Source organism: Prionailurus bengalensis, chromosome A2 (genome assembly GCF_016509475.1).
Source record: "Prionailurus bengalensis isolate Pbe53 chromosome A2, Fcat_Pben_1.1_paternal_pri, whole genome shotgun sequence".
Taxonomy (NCBI): Eukaryota; Metazoa; Chordata; class Mammalia; order Carnivora; family Felidae; genus Prionailurus; species Prionailurus bengalensis.
The window spans coordinates 51,137,477-51,153,059 of NC_057348.1; the positions used below are offsets into that span (position 1 = coordinate 51,137,477).

General features: G+C 45.3%; 1 protein-coding gene and 1 pseudogene across 3 annotated transcripts in view; both read left to right on the forward strand.

Annotated features, from left to right (window-relative positions):
- Positions 1–1,090: 1,090 nt before the first annotated feature.
- The window catches only part of MTMR14 (myotubularin related protein 14), a 45,276-nt gene continuing 30,783 nt past the window's right edge, over positions 1,091–15,583 (forward strand). For 2 of the 3 annotated variants that reach the window (XM_043588029.1, XM_043588030.1), the window contains exons 1-4: positions 1,105–1,403; positions 3,542–3,690; positions 8,716–8,824; positions 15,278–15,353. In XM_043588029.1, the coding sequence (XP_043443964.1) occupies positions 1,248–1,403; positions 3,542–3,690; positions 8,716–8,824; positions 15,278–15,353 (490 nt within the window). In that variant the 5' untranslated portion in view covers positions 1,105–1,247. Of the gene's footprint in view, positions 1,404–3,541; positions 3,691–8,715; positions 8,825–15,277; positions 15,354–15,583 lie in introns of all 3 variants that reach the window. The other variant, XM_043588028.1, reaches the window with a different exon arrangement.
- On the forward strand, positions 12,798–14,156 carry LOC122486483 (annotated as a pseudogene).

Consider the following 15,583-nt stretch of genomic DNA (forward strand, 5'->3'; position numbering starts at 1 on the left):
CAGAGCCTGGAGCCTGCTTGGGATTCTGTGCCTCCCTCTCTCTCTGCCCCTCCCCCATTCACATTCTGTCTGTGTCTCTCAAAAATGAATAAACGTTAAAAAAAAATAAAAAAAATTAAAAAATTAAAAATCAATTAAAAAAATTTTTAAATGTTTATTTTTGAGAGAGAGACAAAGTGTGAGCAGGAGAGGGGCAGAGAGAGAGAGGGGGGCACAGAATCTGAAGAAGGCTCCAGGCTCTGAGGTGTCAGCAGCCCAATGATGCAGGGCTTGAACCTGCAAACCACGAAATCATGACCTGAGCTGAAGTCAGACACTTAACCCACTGAGCCACCCAGATGCCCCCTTAAAAAAATCATTTTGTAACAGTGATAATCTGTTAGAGATGAATACTATGTATAGTATAATCTCTGTATAGAGATGAACTATTCACCCATGAAGTAATGAGATTTGCTACAAAATTATTCTACTGAATGAGGAAAGATTGATTAAGCAATCGTTTGGTTTATGTTGATTATTGCTGAAACTGACGAATGAATACATGAGGGGGTCATTATACTGTTCTCGCCACTTCTTTGAATGTTTCAAATATCCCATTAACAAAAAAAGAAAAAAGAATATGGTGCTTTTCAATTATAGAATTTTAACACAGTTATGACTCCCGTTTCCTTTGATAAAATGGGTTGACTATAGGAGCATTATAATCACAGGGACGTTTTGAGGAGCAGTGCAAAAAGAAGTGCCTTATGAAATGCTGTTTTATTATTACTTACTATTATTACTATGATTGCCAACACTAACTAGTTGCCTTCAAGCGTTCCCTCTTCCTCTTCCTGCAATGGTTTATTCCAGTCTTCCTCTTCTTTCCCATAGTTCCTTCCTCCTCGTTCCCGTACTAACACCCCTCCCGCAGCCTCAGTGGTTTAGCCCGGCTTCCCCAGGGGAAACCCCGAGGGGCGGAGCAAGAGGGATCTACGAGTTGCCCCGGCTACCTCTCCCTAGACCACTTGGATCGCTCCGCATTTGGAGGTGGGCCGGTAATCACGGGGCAGGGCGCGAGTCCCGGGCTCGGATTGGTCAGGGCCGAAGTAAACATCCGGCAGGGTGGGGCGGGGCCGGAAGTGGAAAGGGAAGGCGGCGGCTGAGGCTGTTCGGGAGGTTTCGGAGTTGGTGCCTCCAGGTGCCATGGGCAGGGCTGAGGCGCGCTGAGGGGTCGTGGGGTGCTGAAGGGGAAGCAGGGCTGGGCCATGGCCGGCGCTAGGGCAGCCGCTGCCGCCTCAGCGGGGCCCTCGGCTTCTTCAGGCAACCCGCCGCCTCAGGAGCCAGGGCTCGGGGAGCTGCTGGAGGAATTCTCCCGGACTCAGTACCGGGCCAAGGACTGTAGCGGGACGGGCGGCTCAAAGGTGAGTTCCAAGGTGTGATAAGCACAAAGAGAAGTTCCTAGGTTTGAGAAGTTACAGACGGAAAGGCTGAGGTCAGGGATCAGAGGAAGGAGAGCGGGAAGTTCCCGGGGTCTGGACCTGTAGAGTAAGGGTCGGGTTTAAAAACCGGAAAAGAAGGAACTGGTCACACAATGAGCCAAGAAAGGACGTCCTTTGGTTTGAAACAAGGGGTTTGGAGGTCAGAGCTGAGGGATCATGTTCAGAGATTAGAGAGGGGAAGGCGAGGAGGGTTGTTCCCGTGTATCAGATGTGGGTACAAAAGCCCCCAGGTTTAAATGGTCTAGAGGATTTCTCCTGGTCAGAGGTCAGAGTGGAACCGAGACAAGAACCGGGTGTGTTGCTTCCTTATACAGGCTTAGCGTGACTTTAGACTTAAGCTCATCCCTTTCCTTCCCCTAGCAGGAAAACAGCCCACACTGTCTCTATTCCTTTATCAGAAGCCAGTCTCAGTTCCTCTTTTTTCTCCCCTTGGGATTCCCTTTAGTCTCCTTATTGCCAGATCTGGAAGGCATCCAGTCTAGTAAGGCCATTCCCATCCTAGGTACTGTTTGACAGTCAAACAGGAATCTTGGGAATCCTCCTCTTATTCCCCACGTGCTGTTGGTAAGTTTAATATCAGGCTTTCTAGTGGGTTCTGTTCCATTCTGAGCCATGGAACTTAGGGAACCGCTGGAGCATACTGCACTTGGCATCATTCTATTCTCTGGAGTAACCTAGGGGAGACTTCAGTAATGATGGGACTTCCCCACTCTCCAAACAACAAAGTGTTTTTCAGAACTTAGCCTGAGGACCACCTGTTTCAGCATTCTTTGTTTGTTTTTAACTTTATTTATTTTGAGAGGGAGCATGCAAATGAGGGTAGGGGCAGAGAGAGAGAATCCCAAGCAGGCTCTACACTGTTAGCACAGAGCTGCATGCGGGGCTCAAACCTACGAACCATGAGATCATGACCTGAACTGAAGTCGGACATTTAACTGACAACCGCCCAGGTGTCCCTATTTGTTTTTTTTAATTGTTTTCATTTGGATAAATAAACTTTGGTCTGTGAGTTATTTTTTACTTTATTTTCTTAAAGTTTATTTATTTTTGAGAGAGAAAGTTGAGTGCGAGCACGAGTGGGAGAGGAGCACAGAAGGAGGGAGAGAGAATCCCAAGCAGGCTCCATGCTGTCAGCACAGAGCTGGATGTGGGACTTTATCCACGACCCTGGGATCATTACCTGAGCCATAATCAAGAGTCGGACACTTAACTGAGCCACCCAGGTGCCCGTTTCAGCATTGTTAAAAATAAAGGTTCCTTGCTCCGATCTATTTCTACTGAGTCAGAATTTCTGAGGGGGGCAACTTGGATTTTACATTTTTAAATAGGTTTCATCATGATTCTCATGTATCTTAAAATTTGAGAATTCCTCATCTAAGCCACTGTGAGTTTTTTCCTCTTCCATCTTATACCCCTGAAGATTAGAGTGGTTATGAATTAGACCTGACTTTCACGACATCTGGCCTTAAAGCCTCTCCAAGATTCCTGATCTCTTGTTGACTTCTCAAGATATTACATGTCTTATGCCTTTTTTCTAGTGGACCTTTCCCCGAACTAAACAAGAACAGTTTTAAGAGAAGCTCTTCCTTCTATTTGACAAATAAAATAGAGTGTAGGGAGATAGCCTTGTGTGTAGCTTTTACTCATTACAACAACTAGAATGTCTAGGTACTTGTCTGTGGCTGTAGAATGGGGAATAATCTGGAGCCAAGGGAAGAAAATGGATTAGTGCTCAAGTAACCTAGAGCAAGAGTTCTTTATATTTTATGGATTGTGGACCCCCTTGAAAATCTCATGAAAACTGTAATCCTTTCCTTGGAATGCTTAACAGTTTCACTGCAACACTGAGGGGCTTAGAGACCCTCCCAAAGCATACTGCATATAGATTAATGAAATACACATCAGGGCCTGTGTCCCAGCAAAGTGTCTCTTCCAGGCATTGAATAATAATCACTGAGGCACATGTCATTCCCAGTGACCTTTCCAGGTCACGAACTGTCTAATTCTCATACTCAGAATCCCAGAATATTCTTTATGCTCAGGTGTCCTCCTCTGTGCAGGTTGAGCGCATTGAGAAGAGATGTCTGGAGCTGTTTGGCCGAGACTACTGTTACAGTGTGATCCAAAATGTGAATGGGGATATCTGTGGCCACTACCCCCAGCACATCGTGTTCCTGGAGTATGAAAGTTCTGAGAAGGAGAAAGACACGTGAGCATCATGTAACTAGAGTGTGCCTGTCTGGGGAGGCTCTGACAGCTCATCCACTGAGTCAGGAAGTTTGCCACTGGGTGGGGAGCTGGGCGGGGTAGACTCACTTTCCTCAGGTTTGAAGCCTTCTTGGTGTCTTTGGTTCATTCAGGGTTTGATAAGTTAGACTGACAAAGTAGTATGGCATAGAGTGAGTGGTTGGAAGTCACAGTAGTGGACTATTTCTCTCCTACCTAGCGCTCACTGACTTAAGACAGCTTATTTCACACCTCACCTTTCTGAACCCTAGTATCCTTTTTTTAAGAGAGTATGGGTGGGAGGTATGCTGTGTCAAAGTTCTTAAGAGCACTTAACCATATGTAGAGCTTAAGAGCCTGAAGTCTGTAGTCAGACTGCTTGAGTTACACACTGGCTGTATAACTATCTTGAGCAAATTATTTAATCTTTTTGTCTCTTCGTTTTCTCATTGGCAAGTCTCTGCCTCTGTTTAGAAAGTGGCTAGTGCAATCCCTGATGATAAGTGGGGCTATTACAAGCCTGACGTATTTATTGTAAGAATCAGAAATAAGAGCTACTGTTTACTGAGGGCCTACCAAGGCCTGAGTGCTTTCTGTGGGGTAACAACAGGTGAAACAAAAACATATATAAGGCACCTGCCACAGGATACAACCTGTAGGCTGTTTGACACTAATAAATAATCACAGCCTGGAGGCTCCAGGAAATGCTTTATGTTGATCTCTAAGTTTGTTCCCCTAGTTTCCGTGCTTGCTGCTGATTTTAAGAGAATCCAGGAACTATTGTTCACAGGATCTGTGAAAGCACGGCCCTGTAGGTGAGATATTATGATGAGTGCTATAGTAGAGTCATGCTGTGCAGTGTGGCAGGCCCTCGCTATTCAAAGTGTCCCTTCAGTGCACCCAGGAACTGGCTGGAGACTCTGAATCTTTGGCCCCAGAGCCACTGAATCAAAATCACAGCCTAACGAGATGCCCTAGTGATTTGGGTGCACATTAAAGTTTGAGAAGTGCTTCTGCAGACAAACCAGGGAGAATGGTTAATTCTGCCTGGAATGTGTGTGTTTGGGAAGACCCCATGGTAGAGAGCCTCTTCAGCTGGAATTAGAAGGATGAGTCGCAGTCCTGACAAGTCCTAAAGGACCAATTTGTATATGGTCTTGATCCTCAGGCCAAGGAGTGTGGACTTGTGGGTGTTAGTGGTTTTTATTATGTTAGTATCCCCTAAAATCATAGATTTTGGGGCCCCTGAATCAGGATTTCCAGAATCTACATTCTTAGCTCCCTAGATGAATCTTACATATGCTGTAGCCTGAGAGCCACTGCTATATGCCACAGGGAGTCAGAGAAGGCTTTCAAGCAGAATAACCAGGTCAGAGGAGTTTAAAGACTAAACCTTAGTTTCCTTATCTGTAAAACGTAATGTCTACTAAGTGTGCCGTCTCACGACGTTGTGGTGGGGTTCACTAAGAAAAATGAATGTGTTAGAAAAACAGATTGTATGTAGATGATAGAAACTGTATCATATCCCCAGTTGTGTAGCTTAAGAACCCCAGGGATCTCTGAGCCTAAAGATTTGGGCTTTGTGATGGCTCCGTTATACATGGTTTCTGTCTCTTCATAACTTCTTTCAGAATTAGGTAGACTCACCATCTATAAACCCTTACGCTAAAGTTTCTGAACAAGATCTCTTTTTCCTTGCCCTCGCCCTCCTCTCCACCCCCTTCACTTTTGGCTGGTGGTTTTACCTTGGTGCCCTGATGGCATTCTGATATTAAGCTCAGTTGTAGTCAGGATGGTGCTTCTCCAAGCAGACTCTGAGTGAATCACCTGTGGCTTTAGTTATAATGCAAAATCTGATTCAGTAGGTCTGACTGGGGCCTGAGCTCCTGCATTTTCTCACCAGCTGCCAGGTGATACCAGACCACCCTGTAGTAGCAGTGCTTAAGGAACTCAGTCTTGGTGACCTCACAGAAGCTTTTCCTGGAAGGAAACCAATTCAGTGCTGACTCAGTCTAGCCCTTAAAGAAGAGGAAACTAATAATGTGTGTTGAGTGCCTACTGTTTGGCAGGTGTTAGGGTTCCACACAGTAGCTCACTCAAGTCCTGCACCTACTCAGTGAAGTAGGTAGTATCACTTCCCATTCATTGTACGGAAGAGAAAGTTAAAACCCAGAGAAGTAACTTGCCTTTCCCTGAGATCACAGAAGTGGTAAGCAGGATGGGTTTAAAATCTGTGTCTTCCTCACTCTGCTGTGTCCATCTGTCTGCCTTTTCTTTCTGTCACCACCACACTTCTTCCACCAGCAGGGTCGCCCCTTCTAGGCCAGGGCCGTGGTGGTATATTCATAACCCTCAAGGAGTTACTGGAGTTTGTTTTACTTTTTACTCCTTCTAAGGCCTTGAAGTAATTCTGAGTGGACAGTGCTGTTGAAGAGAAGGCAGTACATGCACATTCAGATGAGAGGAAGCAGAATTTTTTGTTTTTTTAGATACCTGGCTTTGGTGTTAATATGACACTAATTAGACCCCATTACACAGGATAGAACTGGATTCAGGAAGCAGTTTAGTTCTGTTAATCCCCCTCCCCGGTTAGCCCATCATCTGGGAATAGAAGCCTGGACAGGGATCTCTGAACAGCCAAGACATGTGTTTGTCAACAAGAACTCCTTGAGCTGCTGCCATGTGGCAGTCCCCAGGGATGCAGTGGAAGCCCTGCCAGATAGATGAAGTCCCTCCTCTTAGGTCTTGTGGGTAACAAAGACCAATAAATAAGCAATGACAGTGTAACAGGAGACGGAATTAGGGGATGTACAGATGAGGCCTTGGGGGGTGGTGGTTAAGTTCTGTACCTAATTCCCATGTGGGAGGGGCTGGAGGCTCCCCCACACCACCAATTCTTGGACACCAGTTGGGTGTCCTATAATTCAGCTCAATTCTGCCACTGTCTACCCAGAGATAGCATCAGATTGCACAGGTTGATAGCTCAGTCCCACAAGACCAACATAAATATACAAGCCAACATTTATTCACTCAGTTCTGAGTATCATGTGCCAGACACAGCTCACTGCTTAGCACTGTAAGAAAAAGATCCTAAGGCCAAGAGATAATAAAAATAAACAGGAACCACTGAGAACAGAAACTGAATCAGTTCTTTGAGTAGGAGAACCAGCAAAATAAACCACCTAGCCTAACCAGAAAAAAAGCATGCCTGCTTCTACATTAAACGACTGCCCAGAGCCCCTACGAGGGAAATACTGGCATGTTCTCCATCTTGGTTTTGTGGAGTTTGTGGAACGGATGGTCTCAACCTGGGAGAATCCAATGCAGTTTCAAGGCATTTAGAACTCAGAGGGAGCTGCTGTTGTGACTAAGTGAGATTCTGTTGCAATAGATGGTGCTGACCAGATCTGTGAAAATGGCCTGAAGCCACCAGAACGTGAGAGGAAGACTGTTGTGGACAGTATTATATGTGCTCTCTGTTTCGTATTTTCCTGGCACCTAAGTTCAATTAGATTATTTTGTACTGAGGTGCCTTTTTATTTCATAGAGAAACTGAGTGAGGGGAAGTGGCAGAACTTGGTTTTCAGTGAGCCATGAATTTTCTGGGGCCTGGTGGGGGGCCAGTGCCACCCTACACACAGCTTGAAGAACACGCCAGCCTCTTCAAGTTTCCTTTCTTCCTTTCTTCAAAAAGGGAAAAAAAAATTACAAAAGTAACATCTTAAATCAGACCTTACAGAAGAATACGCCATGGGAAGTGTAAATTCTGTTCCTTTACCCCCTTGTTGTCTTCCAAGATCATCAAACTGTTGGTCCAGGTTTTTATCTGAAAACCCCTTTTTAACTTCAATTTCAGACCCCCACTTGATAGTAGTTATTTTTTTAGTAACTATGTCTTGTGAATAGATCTATGAAGACTACTAAAAAATCAGCAGTATTTCTAAAAGACTTTATTAATCCCTACAACATCCATATAGGCCTAAAAAGATACCACAGATGCGTAGGAGGCATTGAACTTACGCATTCGGAAACGGTTATTTGTATGTGTGTGCCGTGTGCAGTAACATGGGTGCCTAGAAGGATTAGGACATAGAAGGAATTAAATGCCCTCTAGGACTTGACCTGGAAGTGCAGCCCTTGTAAGGAAGGAACAGGAGTGTCTTCTCTCCCTTCTGCTCACTTGATCTACTTAGCTTCCCACTCTTTAACTTTCCTGCCTCTCATTTCTTGTGCAACCAGAAGCTCTGACTGGCTGATGTGGAGTGTTTTGCTCAAGATGGGTAGGTGAGTCTTTAAGAGGAGACCCTTTTTTTTTTTTTTTTTTTTTTTACGGGTCTACTGATTTGACATGGGTGTGCCTTGCCAGAGCTTATCTCTCAACCTGACTCCTGTTTTGGAAGTTCCCTTACCACACCCACTGGATTAACTACTTTATTTCTCCATGCCACACATAGCTTCTTTTTACTTCCATTGCTCCAACATTACCTGCCTTGTTTGCTGTTTGAACTGTTAGAGACAATTGGGATGTTGAGGAAGTTTCAGAAGCTTGTCACCATGTGAGATGTGAGCCTTCAGCTTACCCTGCCCCCTGAAAGTTCACAAAAATGGCGCTATGATTTCCATACACTCCCCAGGGCACCTATTGTCCTATAATGGGAGGAAAAAAGTGTACTTTAGACATGGTCAACACCCAGTTTGCTGTGTGTGTTTCTGTTTTGTATCCCATGTCTTCAAAGTAGCTCACTGTTTTTTTCATCTTAAAGCTTCTAAAACCAGGATGACTTAAATTTTAATACCTATAATACAGCATTTTTTTTCTTTTCCTGAAAAAAATTTATCTGTGATCTAGAATTTAGGGATTAAAGCATTTACTAAATTCCAAATGAGTATTGACACACACATATGCAGACCTCTCATGGGGTCTTTGTGAAAACACACACACACACACACACACACACAAAATGCCCACTTAGAAACCAGCCTGACCTGTCTCTTGCCTGTGCATTAGGTTTCAGAGCACCGTGCAAGTGAGCAAGTTGCAAGACCTCGTCAACCGTAGCAAGACAGCCAGGTGCAGAGGACGGTTTGTGTGCCCAGTGATCCTGTTCAAGGGCAAGGTAAGAACGTACCATAGCCTCACACTCTCTGAGACCTTCTTCAGGGTAACTGGCTTAATGCAAAGTGTAGGGTTGTCTTGTTCTTGGCATTTGCCATCCCAGTGTTAGGTAATTACTGCGTGCCTGGTGCTGTGCAAAGCAGCCCAGAGAAAACAGACCAATTCTTACACCACCTTTCACGGTAGTCTATGTAGGGAAGGGATAGTCACACCAGAGTACCCCACCCTGTGTTTTGGAGACTGCCTAGGTTCAGATCCTGGCTCTCTTCTTTCTATACAAGGCCTCAGTTTCCTCGTCTGTAGAAGTAGGAATGACAATCATACGTACATCAAAGGTTTATGGGGTAGATTAGATCAAGTAAGTTAATACATTGTCATGTGTTCGTTCTTTCAATCATATAATTTACTAAGTGTTTATTGAATGTGTATTATGTTTCAAGCCATAAGATACATCAGTGTGTAGACAGTCTTTACCCTTATGGAGCTTATACGCTAGTGATGGTTGTTAATTTGGGTCCCCAGTATGGTCTCATTTTACCTGTCTTTTCATAATCCTTTAATGTAATGGATGGTCTCGTTTTGCAGATGAAACAAAGGGATTAAATAACTTCGCCAAGTTTACCAAGAGAGCTGGGGGGTTGAACTTACCTGGAGTTCCCTCAGGCTTCCACACTGAAATTTAGGGCCCTGCGGTGTGGTGTAAGAGAAACACAGGGCTAGCAGTGTGGATTGAGCCACTGATAGCCTCATTTAGAGAGCAGGACATAGCTTGAGAGCACCGAAGGAAAAACAATGCTAGCCGGCAGACGGGTGGGAGGGTTTTCTGAGCAAGTGATGCAACATGGGAAAAGGCATGGAAACAGGAACTAGAGGGGCCAGGATGCCTCCCTCACTGAAGTGGAAGGTTCATGCCAGGCCAGAGCATGGAAGGGACTGATTGCAGGAGGCCAAATGCTGACCATGGTGCTTGCATTTGCCAGGAGAGCAGTGTGATTTTTGAACAGGGAAATACAGGATGAAAGTAGCTTTTTCAGGAGGATTAGTCTAGGAGGAGCGGACTGAAGTAGGGAGAGCCTGGAGGAGGGGAGGGGAGCAAACGCAGTCTCTTTATTCAGTGGGCAGATACTTGAGGGCACATGTTGCAGTCCCAGTGTCTTGCAGAGTCCAGCTGTGGTTATCCAGTGGGTGGTTGAGTGCCAGGGCAGCGAGAAGGAGAGATGTGAGCCTTGTTTGGACCCCTTTGTGCCTTTCTTTTGTAAAATGGGAGAAGGGCAAATGTGAAAGGGGGTTAGGAAAGGGGACTTGAATGAAGGCTTCCTTGGGAAGGTATATTTTAGGGAAAGCTTGTATGGAAGCTCCTGAAGTTGATCACCTTATAGCTTTTTGTGCCCCTTCCCCCTTTGGGAAGTTGGCATCTTCCTGCAGGTTACTGAACTCCAGTTTAAAGACCACTGCTCTGTGGAGCATAGTGCTTGTCACTAGAAATTATATAGGTAATACTCAAACCAGTGTTTCCCAAAGTGTATTCCAGAGAACAGTAATTTATTTATTTATTTATTTATTAAAAAAAATTTTTTTTAAACGTTTATTCATTTTTGAGAGAGAGAGACAGAGCATGAGTGGGGAAGGGGCAGAGAGAGAGGGAGAAACAGAATCCGAAGCAGGCTCCAGTCTCTGAGCTGTCTGCACAGAGCCCGATGCAGGGCTCGAACTCACAAACTGCGAGATCATGACCTGAGCCGAAGTCGGACACTCAACCAACAGAGCCACCCAGGTGCCCCCCAGAGAACAGTATTTTAAGGATATGCTTGTGAAAAGCATTCTCTGTCACACAGTGATAGTAGATTTGGCCTAGCCTCCAGGCTGCAAATTCAGAAAGTATGTTGGTACATGTACATTAATATAACAAAGGCTCTGAGACATCTTGTAGCTGAGAGACCTGTGTAGCTTTGTCAAGTCTGGTGTTTCTCATTTGTCTGCAGACCATGAGTAAGGAACTTTCCTGAATGTGTTTTGGAAATGCCACGCTGAACAGCTGAACAAGTGGGGTTGCTGAATGGCAGATTGTTTGCACTTACAGACTAGACAAGTCTATGAGAAAAGAGCCCTAAACCACCTGATTTCAGAGGAAGGGCAGTGAATAGAAGGATTATTCCAAGGAGTCCTTGGCATTCATAAATGTTTATGAGGGCTTTGCCATTAATCCCGGTTTCTTCTCCTATTACACCTTCTTGTCCAGGCGGCGTGATACCGTTTCATACCCTTTGGCTTCCCCTGACACAATCGGTGTTCACTCACTTTATGCCTCCCTACAGTGTGCTTCGTTCTGCTTGTGTGTTTGAATGTCTGTAATTTCCTTTCTGCCTTAATCCCTTTGAGGACAGGGGCTGTGTCTGACTCTTGTCCTTCCAGCACCTAGCAAAGTACCAACTTGGCTTGTAAGTGCAAGCTTAGCTACTACTCTTGGATAAAGCAAGAGTGGGCCCTGTGCTAGTGTCTAGGGTGACAGAGATGAATAAGGCGGTCCTTGTCCTTGTGGAGCTTAGTGAGTGGCAGGCAAGTGGACAGGCAGTTGAGAGCAAGGTTAGGAAAGGTAGGAGAATGGGATCTCATCCTCGGATTTGTGGCACACAGCAGGCTCTTGGTAACTAGTGCAGTGATGGCAGTGTTTGTTACCAGAACTTCTCTGCTGGGTTCAGGAAGGCAGGTATATTAAGAAGTGCTTGCTTCTTCAAAACTCACTTCAGTGTGGCTAGTGCCACTAAAGAGCTAAACATTTGATTTTATTTCAGTCAATTTATAGCTGAAACAATAATAAATTTTTTTGGTTAAACAACACTATTTGGGGGCAGGACTGCTTTTCTCTTTAAATGCTAAAAGTAAAGGGGCATCTGACTAGCTCAGTCTGTAGACCATGTAACTCTTGTCTCAGGGTCATGAGCATAGAGATTACTTTAAAAATTTCTTTTAATTAGTGAAAAAATTGCTAAAAGTAAAGCATTCTAGTTTAGATGTGCTGAAAGTGTAAACTACAGATCAGGTTTTGAAGATTTAGTACAAAAAAAGTAAAATATTAATGGTTTTTAAAGTGATTATATGTTGTTGTAATATTTGAATATAAATGGGTTAAATAAGATTCATTATCAAAATTTTGTAAAGACAGTTCAAGCATTTAAGGGTAAGATGTTCTCCCAAGCCATTTTTTCCCCCAGTACTTGTATCTGACTTTTAGACAGTGAAAATTAGGACACATCATCTTTCTCTTTGTTTCCTCCTGTAAGAGATGAGGAACAAAGGTCTGCCACTTTTTTCCCTGTGCCAGAGTTGGTTACAAGATGAACAAATCCTACAGAGCGATGTTCCTTGTGCAGAATTAGAGGCCATTCATAATTAGACCAATGGAGGGCATTCACAGTGCATCCTGATTTCTCAGTCAAGCTTAAAGTGCAGAAATGGCGGGGTCATGGATTGGAGCCATGAGGCTGAGCAGCAGGAGTCAGGGGTTAGAATCTGCAATGCAGTACAGCTTCTGCCAGGTTCTACCTCAGGACCTTTCTTCAGAGGGGGTTGGTGCCTCACTTGGGGAGTTAGCCAGCTCACCCTCTCTCTTCAATCTGATGAGTCCTCTGGGCCCAGATCTGACTGCCTGACTTACCGAAAAGGCAAGGACAGATCTAAGAGTATGGGAGAACTGGGACAGAAAGAGGTATCTGAACCTTGAAAAGAGTTCAAGAAACAGTCTCAAAACTCCGGAGCCAAAGACAGTGTGTGCGTGCTCTGAAAAGATTTAACAGAAAATATGCAAAGAGTGAGATTTGGTGCAAGCAACTTAGGTGATGGGGGGAGGGCAGGCATGAGAACACATGCTGTTCAAATGCCAACAAGCTTTCCCAAGTGGCTGCTGAAGGCAGGTCCTGGTGCTCAGTGGCCGACACTGTCTCCTGAGCCGGCTGGTGGCCATCGTGGCCAGGCAGATGCTGTTGGGGTTGAAGGTCATTGTTGTGCCCTGTGAAGACATCAGAATTTCTGGCAATTTCTACAGAAACAAGTTGAAGTACCTGGCCTTTCTCCACAAGCCAAGGAACACCAACCCACCCTGTGGCCCCTACCACTACAGAGCACCAAAATGGATCTTTGGGTGGACAGCGTGAGGCATGCTGCTCCACAAGACCAGCCAAGGCCAGGCCGCCCTGGACTGCCTCAAGGTGTTGGATGGGATCCCGCCACCCTATGACAAGAAAAAGCAGGTGGTGGTTCTTGCTGCCCTCAAGGTTGTGTGTCTGAAGCCTACATGAAAGTTTGCTTACCTGGGGCTTCTGGCTCACGAGGTTGGCTGGAAGTACTGGGCAGTAACTACCACCCTGGAAGAGAAGAGGAAGGAGAAGGCCAACATCCATTGCTGGATGAAAAAGCATCTCCTGAAGCTACAGAAACAGGCTGGAAAGAACCTGGAGAAGAAAATCGACAGATCTACAGAGGTCCTCAAGACCCACAGACTTCTGATCTGAGCGTAATAAAAATGACTGTTGATGCCTCAAAAAACAAAAACAACTGTCAAGTTGAATGTGCCCTCCCTACTTACCGTGAGAGTTTTGTGGGTTCTAAAGCTGGGGATTGACTCTTCCCTGCTCCAGTTCTCTACTTCCCTGCTTCTGCTTACTGGAATGGTCCCTGCAGAGCAGGGACTCTTAGTAGGATCTAGAAATGGGTCCGTGGACGGACTTGGGAGAGTCTAGGAACCTCTAAAATGTGAACTGTGGTATGTACATTTTTTTCTGGAGACAGTTGCTCATTTTCATCAGATTTTAAAAATGCTTGTGGACCCAGAAAGAATGAAGCAGCCCCCATGGGAGTGCATCCTGCTCAGGCCCAGGTCCTTAGTTGCAGGCTTCCAGGATAGCCTTCCCGCAAATCTCTTGTCCCCAGCCCTAAAAAACCACCCCACCTTCCTCAGGTGGCATCCAGGTTGCTTTTCTGTTACCTGCCCTCTCTCTCAGCCTGCCACTACCTCTAGAGAGCCAGAAGGTGACCTGGTTGCTCCCACCCACAGCCCTTTCCTTATAGCTACATAACTGTTTCTTTCCCATTATCTAACAGCAGAAGCCGTCAGGCAGTATTTTCACAGTCTTCCAAGGACGCGCTTTACATTGCCAGTCTGTGTAACCCATTCAGGAATGAACCTCACCCCTCTGTCAAATAGCCGCCCCCCTCTCTGGTGTGATCTCCTATCCCCTCACTGCCACTCCCAGCCTTTAGTGAAACTTGGGGGTGCTTGCATATGCAGTTACAGCTACTACATTTCCTTGATAAGGAGGAAAGAGATGTAATTTCTTTTAAAAAAAAAAAATATCCCCCCCATATTTCTCCCTTAATTGACCCACCTGCTTCAAAGGTTGCTCACCCCTGCACTGAACAGTTCCATATGCTGCTCAGCATGCAGGGTTTGGAGGTAGGTGGGTCTAGATGAAATCCCAGCTTGCCCCTCATGGTATGACCTTACACATCACTTCACCTCTCTGTGCCTTTCTTCTGTGAAGCAGCAACAGTGCATGCCACCTGCCACATCTACCTCATGGGCTCATTGTGAAAATTTAGTGAGACGATAGTGTAGGGCGCCTGGGTGGCTCAGTTACGTGTCCGACTTCGGCTCAGGTCATGATCTCGCAGTTCGTGAGTTCGAGCCCTGCCTCGGGCTCTGTGCTGACAGCTCAGAGCCTGGAGCCTGCTTCAGATTCTGTCTCCCTGTCTGTCTCTCTGCCCCTCCCTCACTCATGCTCTGTCTCTTTCTGTCTCAAAAATAAACATTAAAAAAAAAAAAAAAAAGAAAGTGTAAACGTTTCATTGCCAAGCCCAGCACACATCCATATGCAGCAACATCAAAACTTACACATGTGACTGCCACTAAATCTAGCCATTTACCCTTAGTTATGCTTTGGTGCCACCTGTTTGGAAGAGATACACCTCTTGACAGAGGATGTAGATTAAAAATTCCAGGCATACTTTAGACTGACTACCGTGGCCTCGAAGCTCATAAGACTTTGGGGAGTGCTCCTGGACTCAGAAAACGGGCCTAGAAAAATCTGAGGAGTCCCAGGAGTTCCTCCAACCGTGCACACTTGAGAAAAATATCTTGACCCGTTGGCCAGAGGGTGCAAACTTGCAGACCTAATGTACAACAGAATGATTATAGTTATTAATATTGTGTTACATGCTTGAACATTGCAAAGAGAGGTGATCTTGTGTTTTCACCACAAAAAAAGATTGTATGCTAATTGTATGACGTGATAGAGATGTTAATGCTATGGTGGTAATGGTTTAATAATACATGTGTGTCAAATCAGCATGTTGTACACTTTGACGCAAATATTGTATGTCCATTCTATCTCGATAAAGCTGAGAAAAACAAGAACAAAAAAACCCAGAAAAGCATCTGAAAATGTTGTTTCTTTCCCAGCACATTTGCAGGTCAGCTACCCTGGCTGGATGGGGGGAGCTATATGGACGCACTGGCTACAACTATATTTTCTCAGGTAAATGTTGAGCCACATCCTCTAAGAACAAGAACCAAGTTATAGAGAATAGCCACCCATGCCACAGTGGCATAGGTAGAGAGTTCGAGTAAGCTCTGGAAAGACCAGGGGCCTGGTCTTCACTCAGGGAGATGCTGGGGTAAAGTAGACTGCCAGGCATATGGGGGATCTGGGCTGACAGACATGTAGAGCTGGAGCAGGGTGGGAGGAGCCTGGTCCAGAAGCCCCTG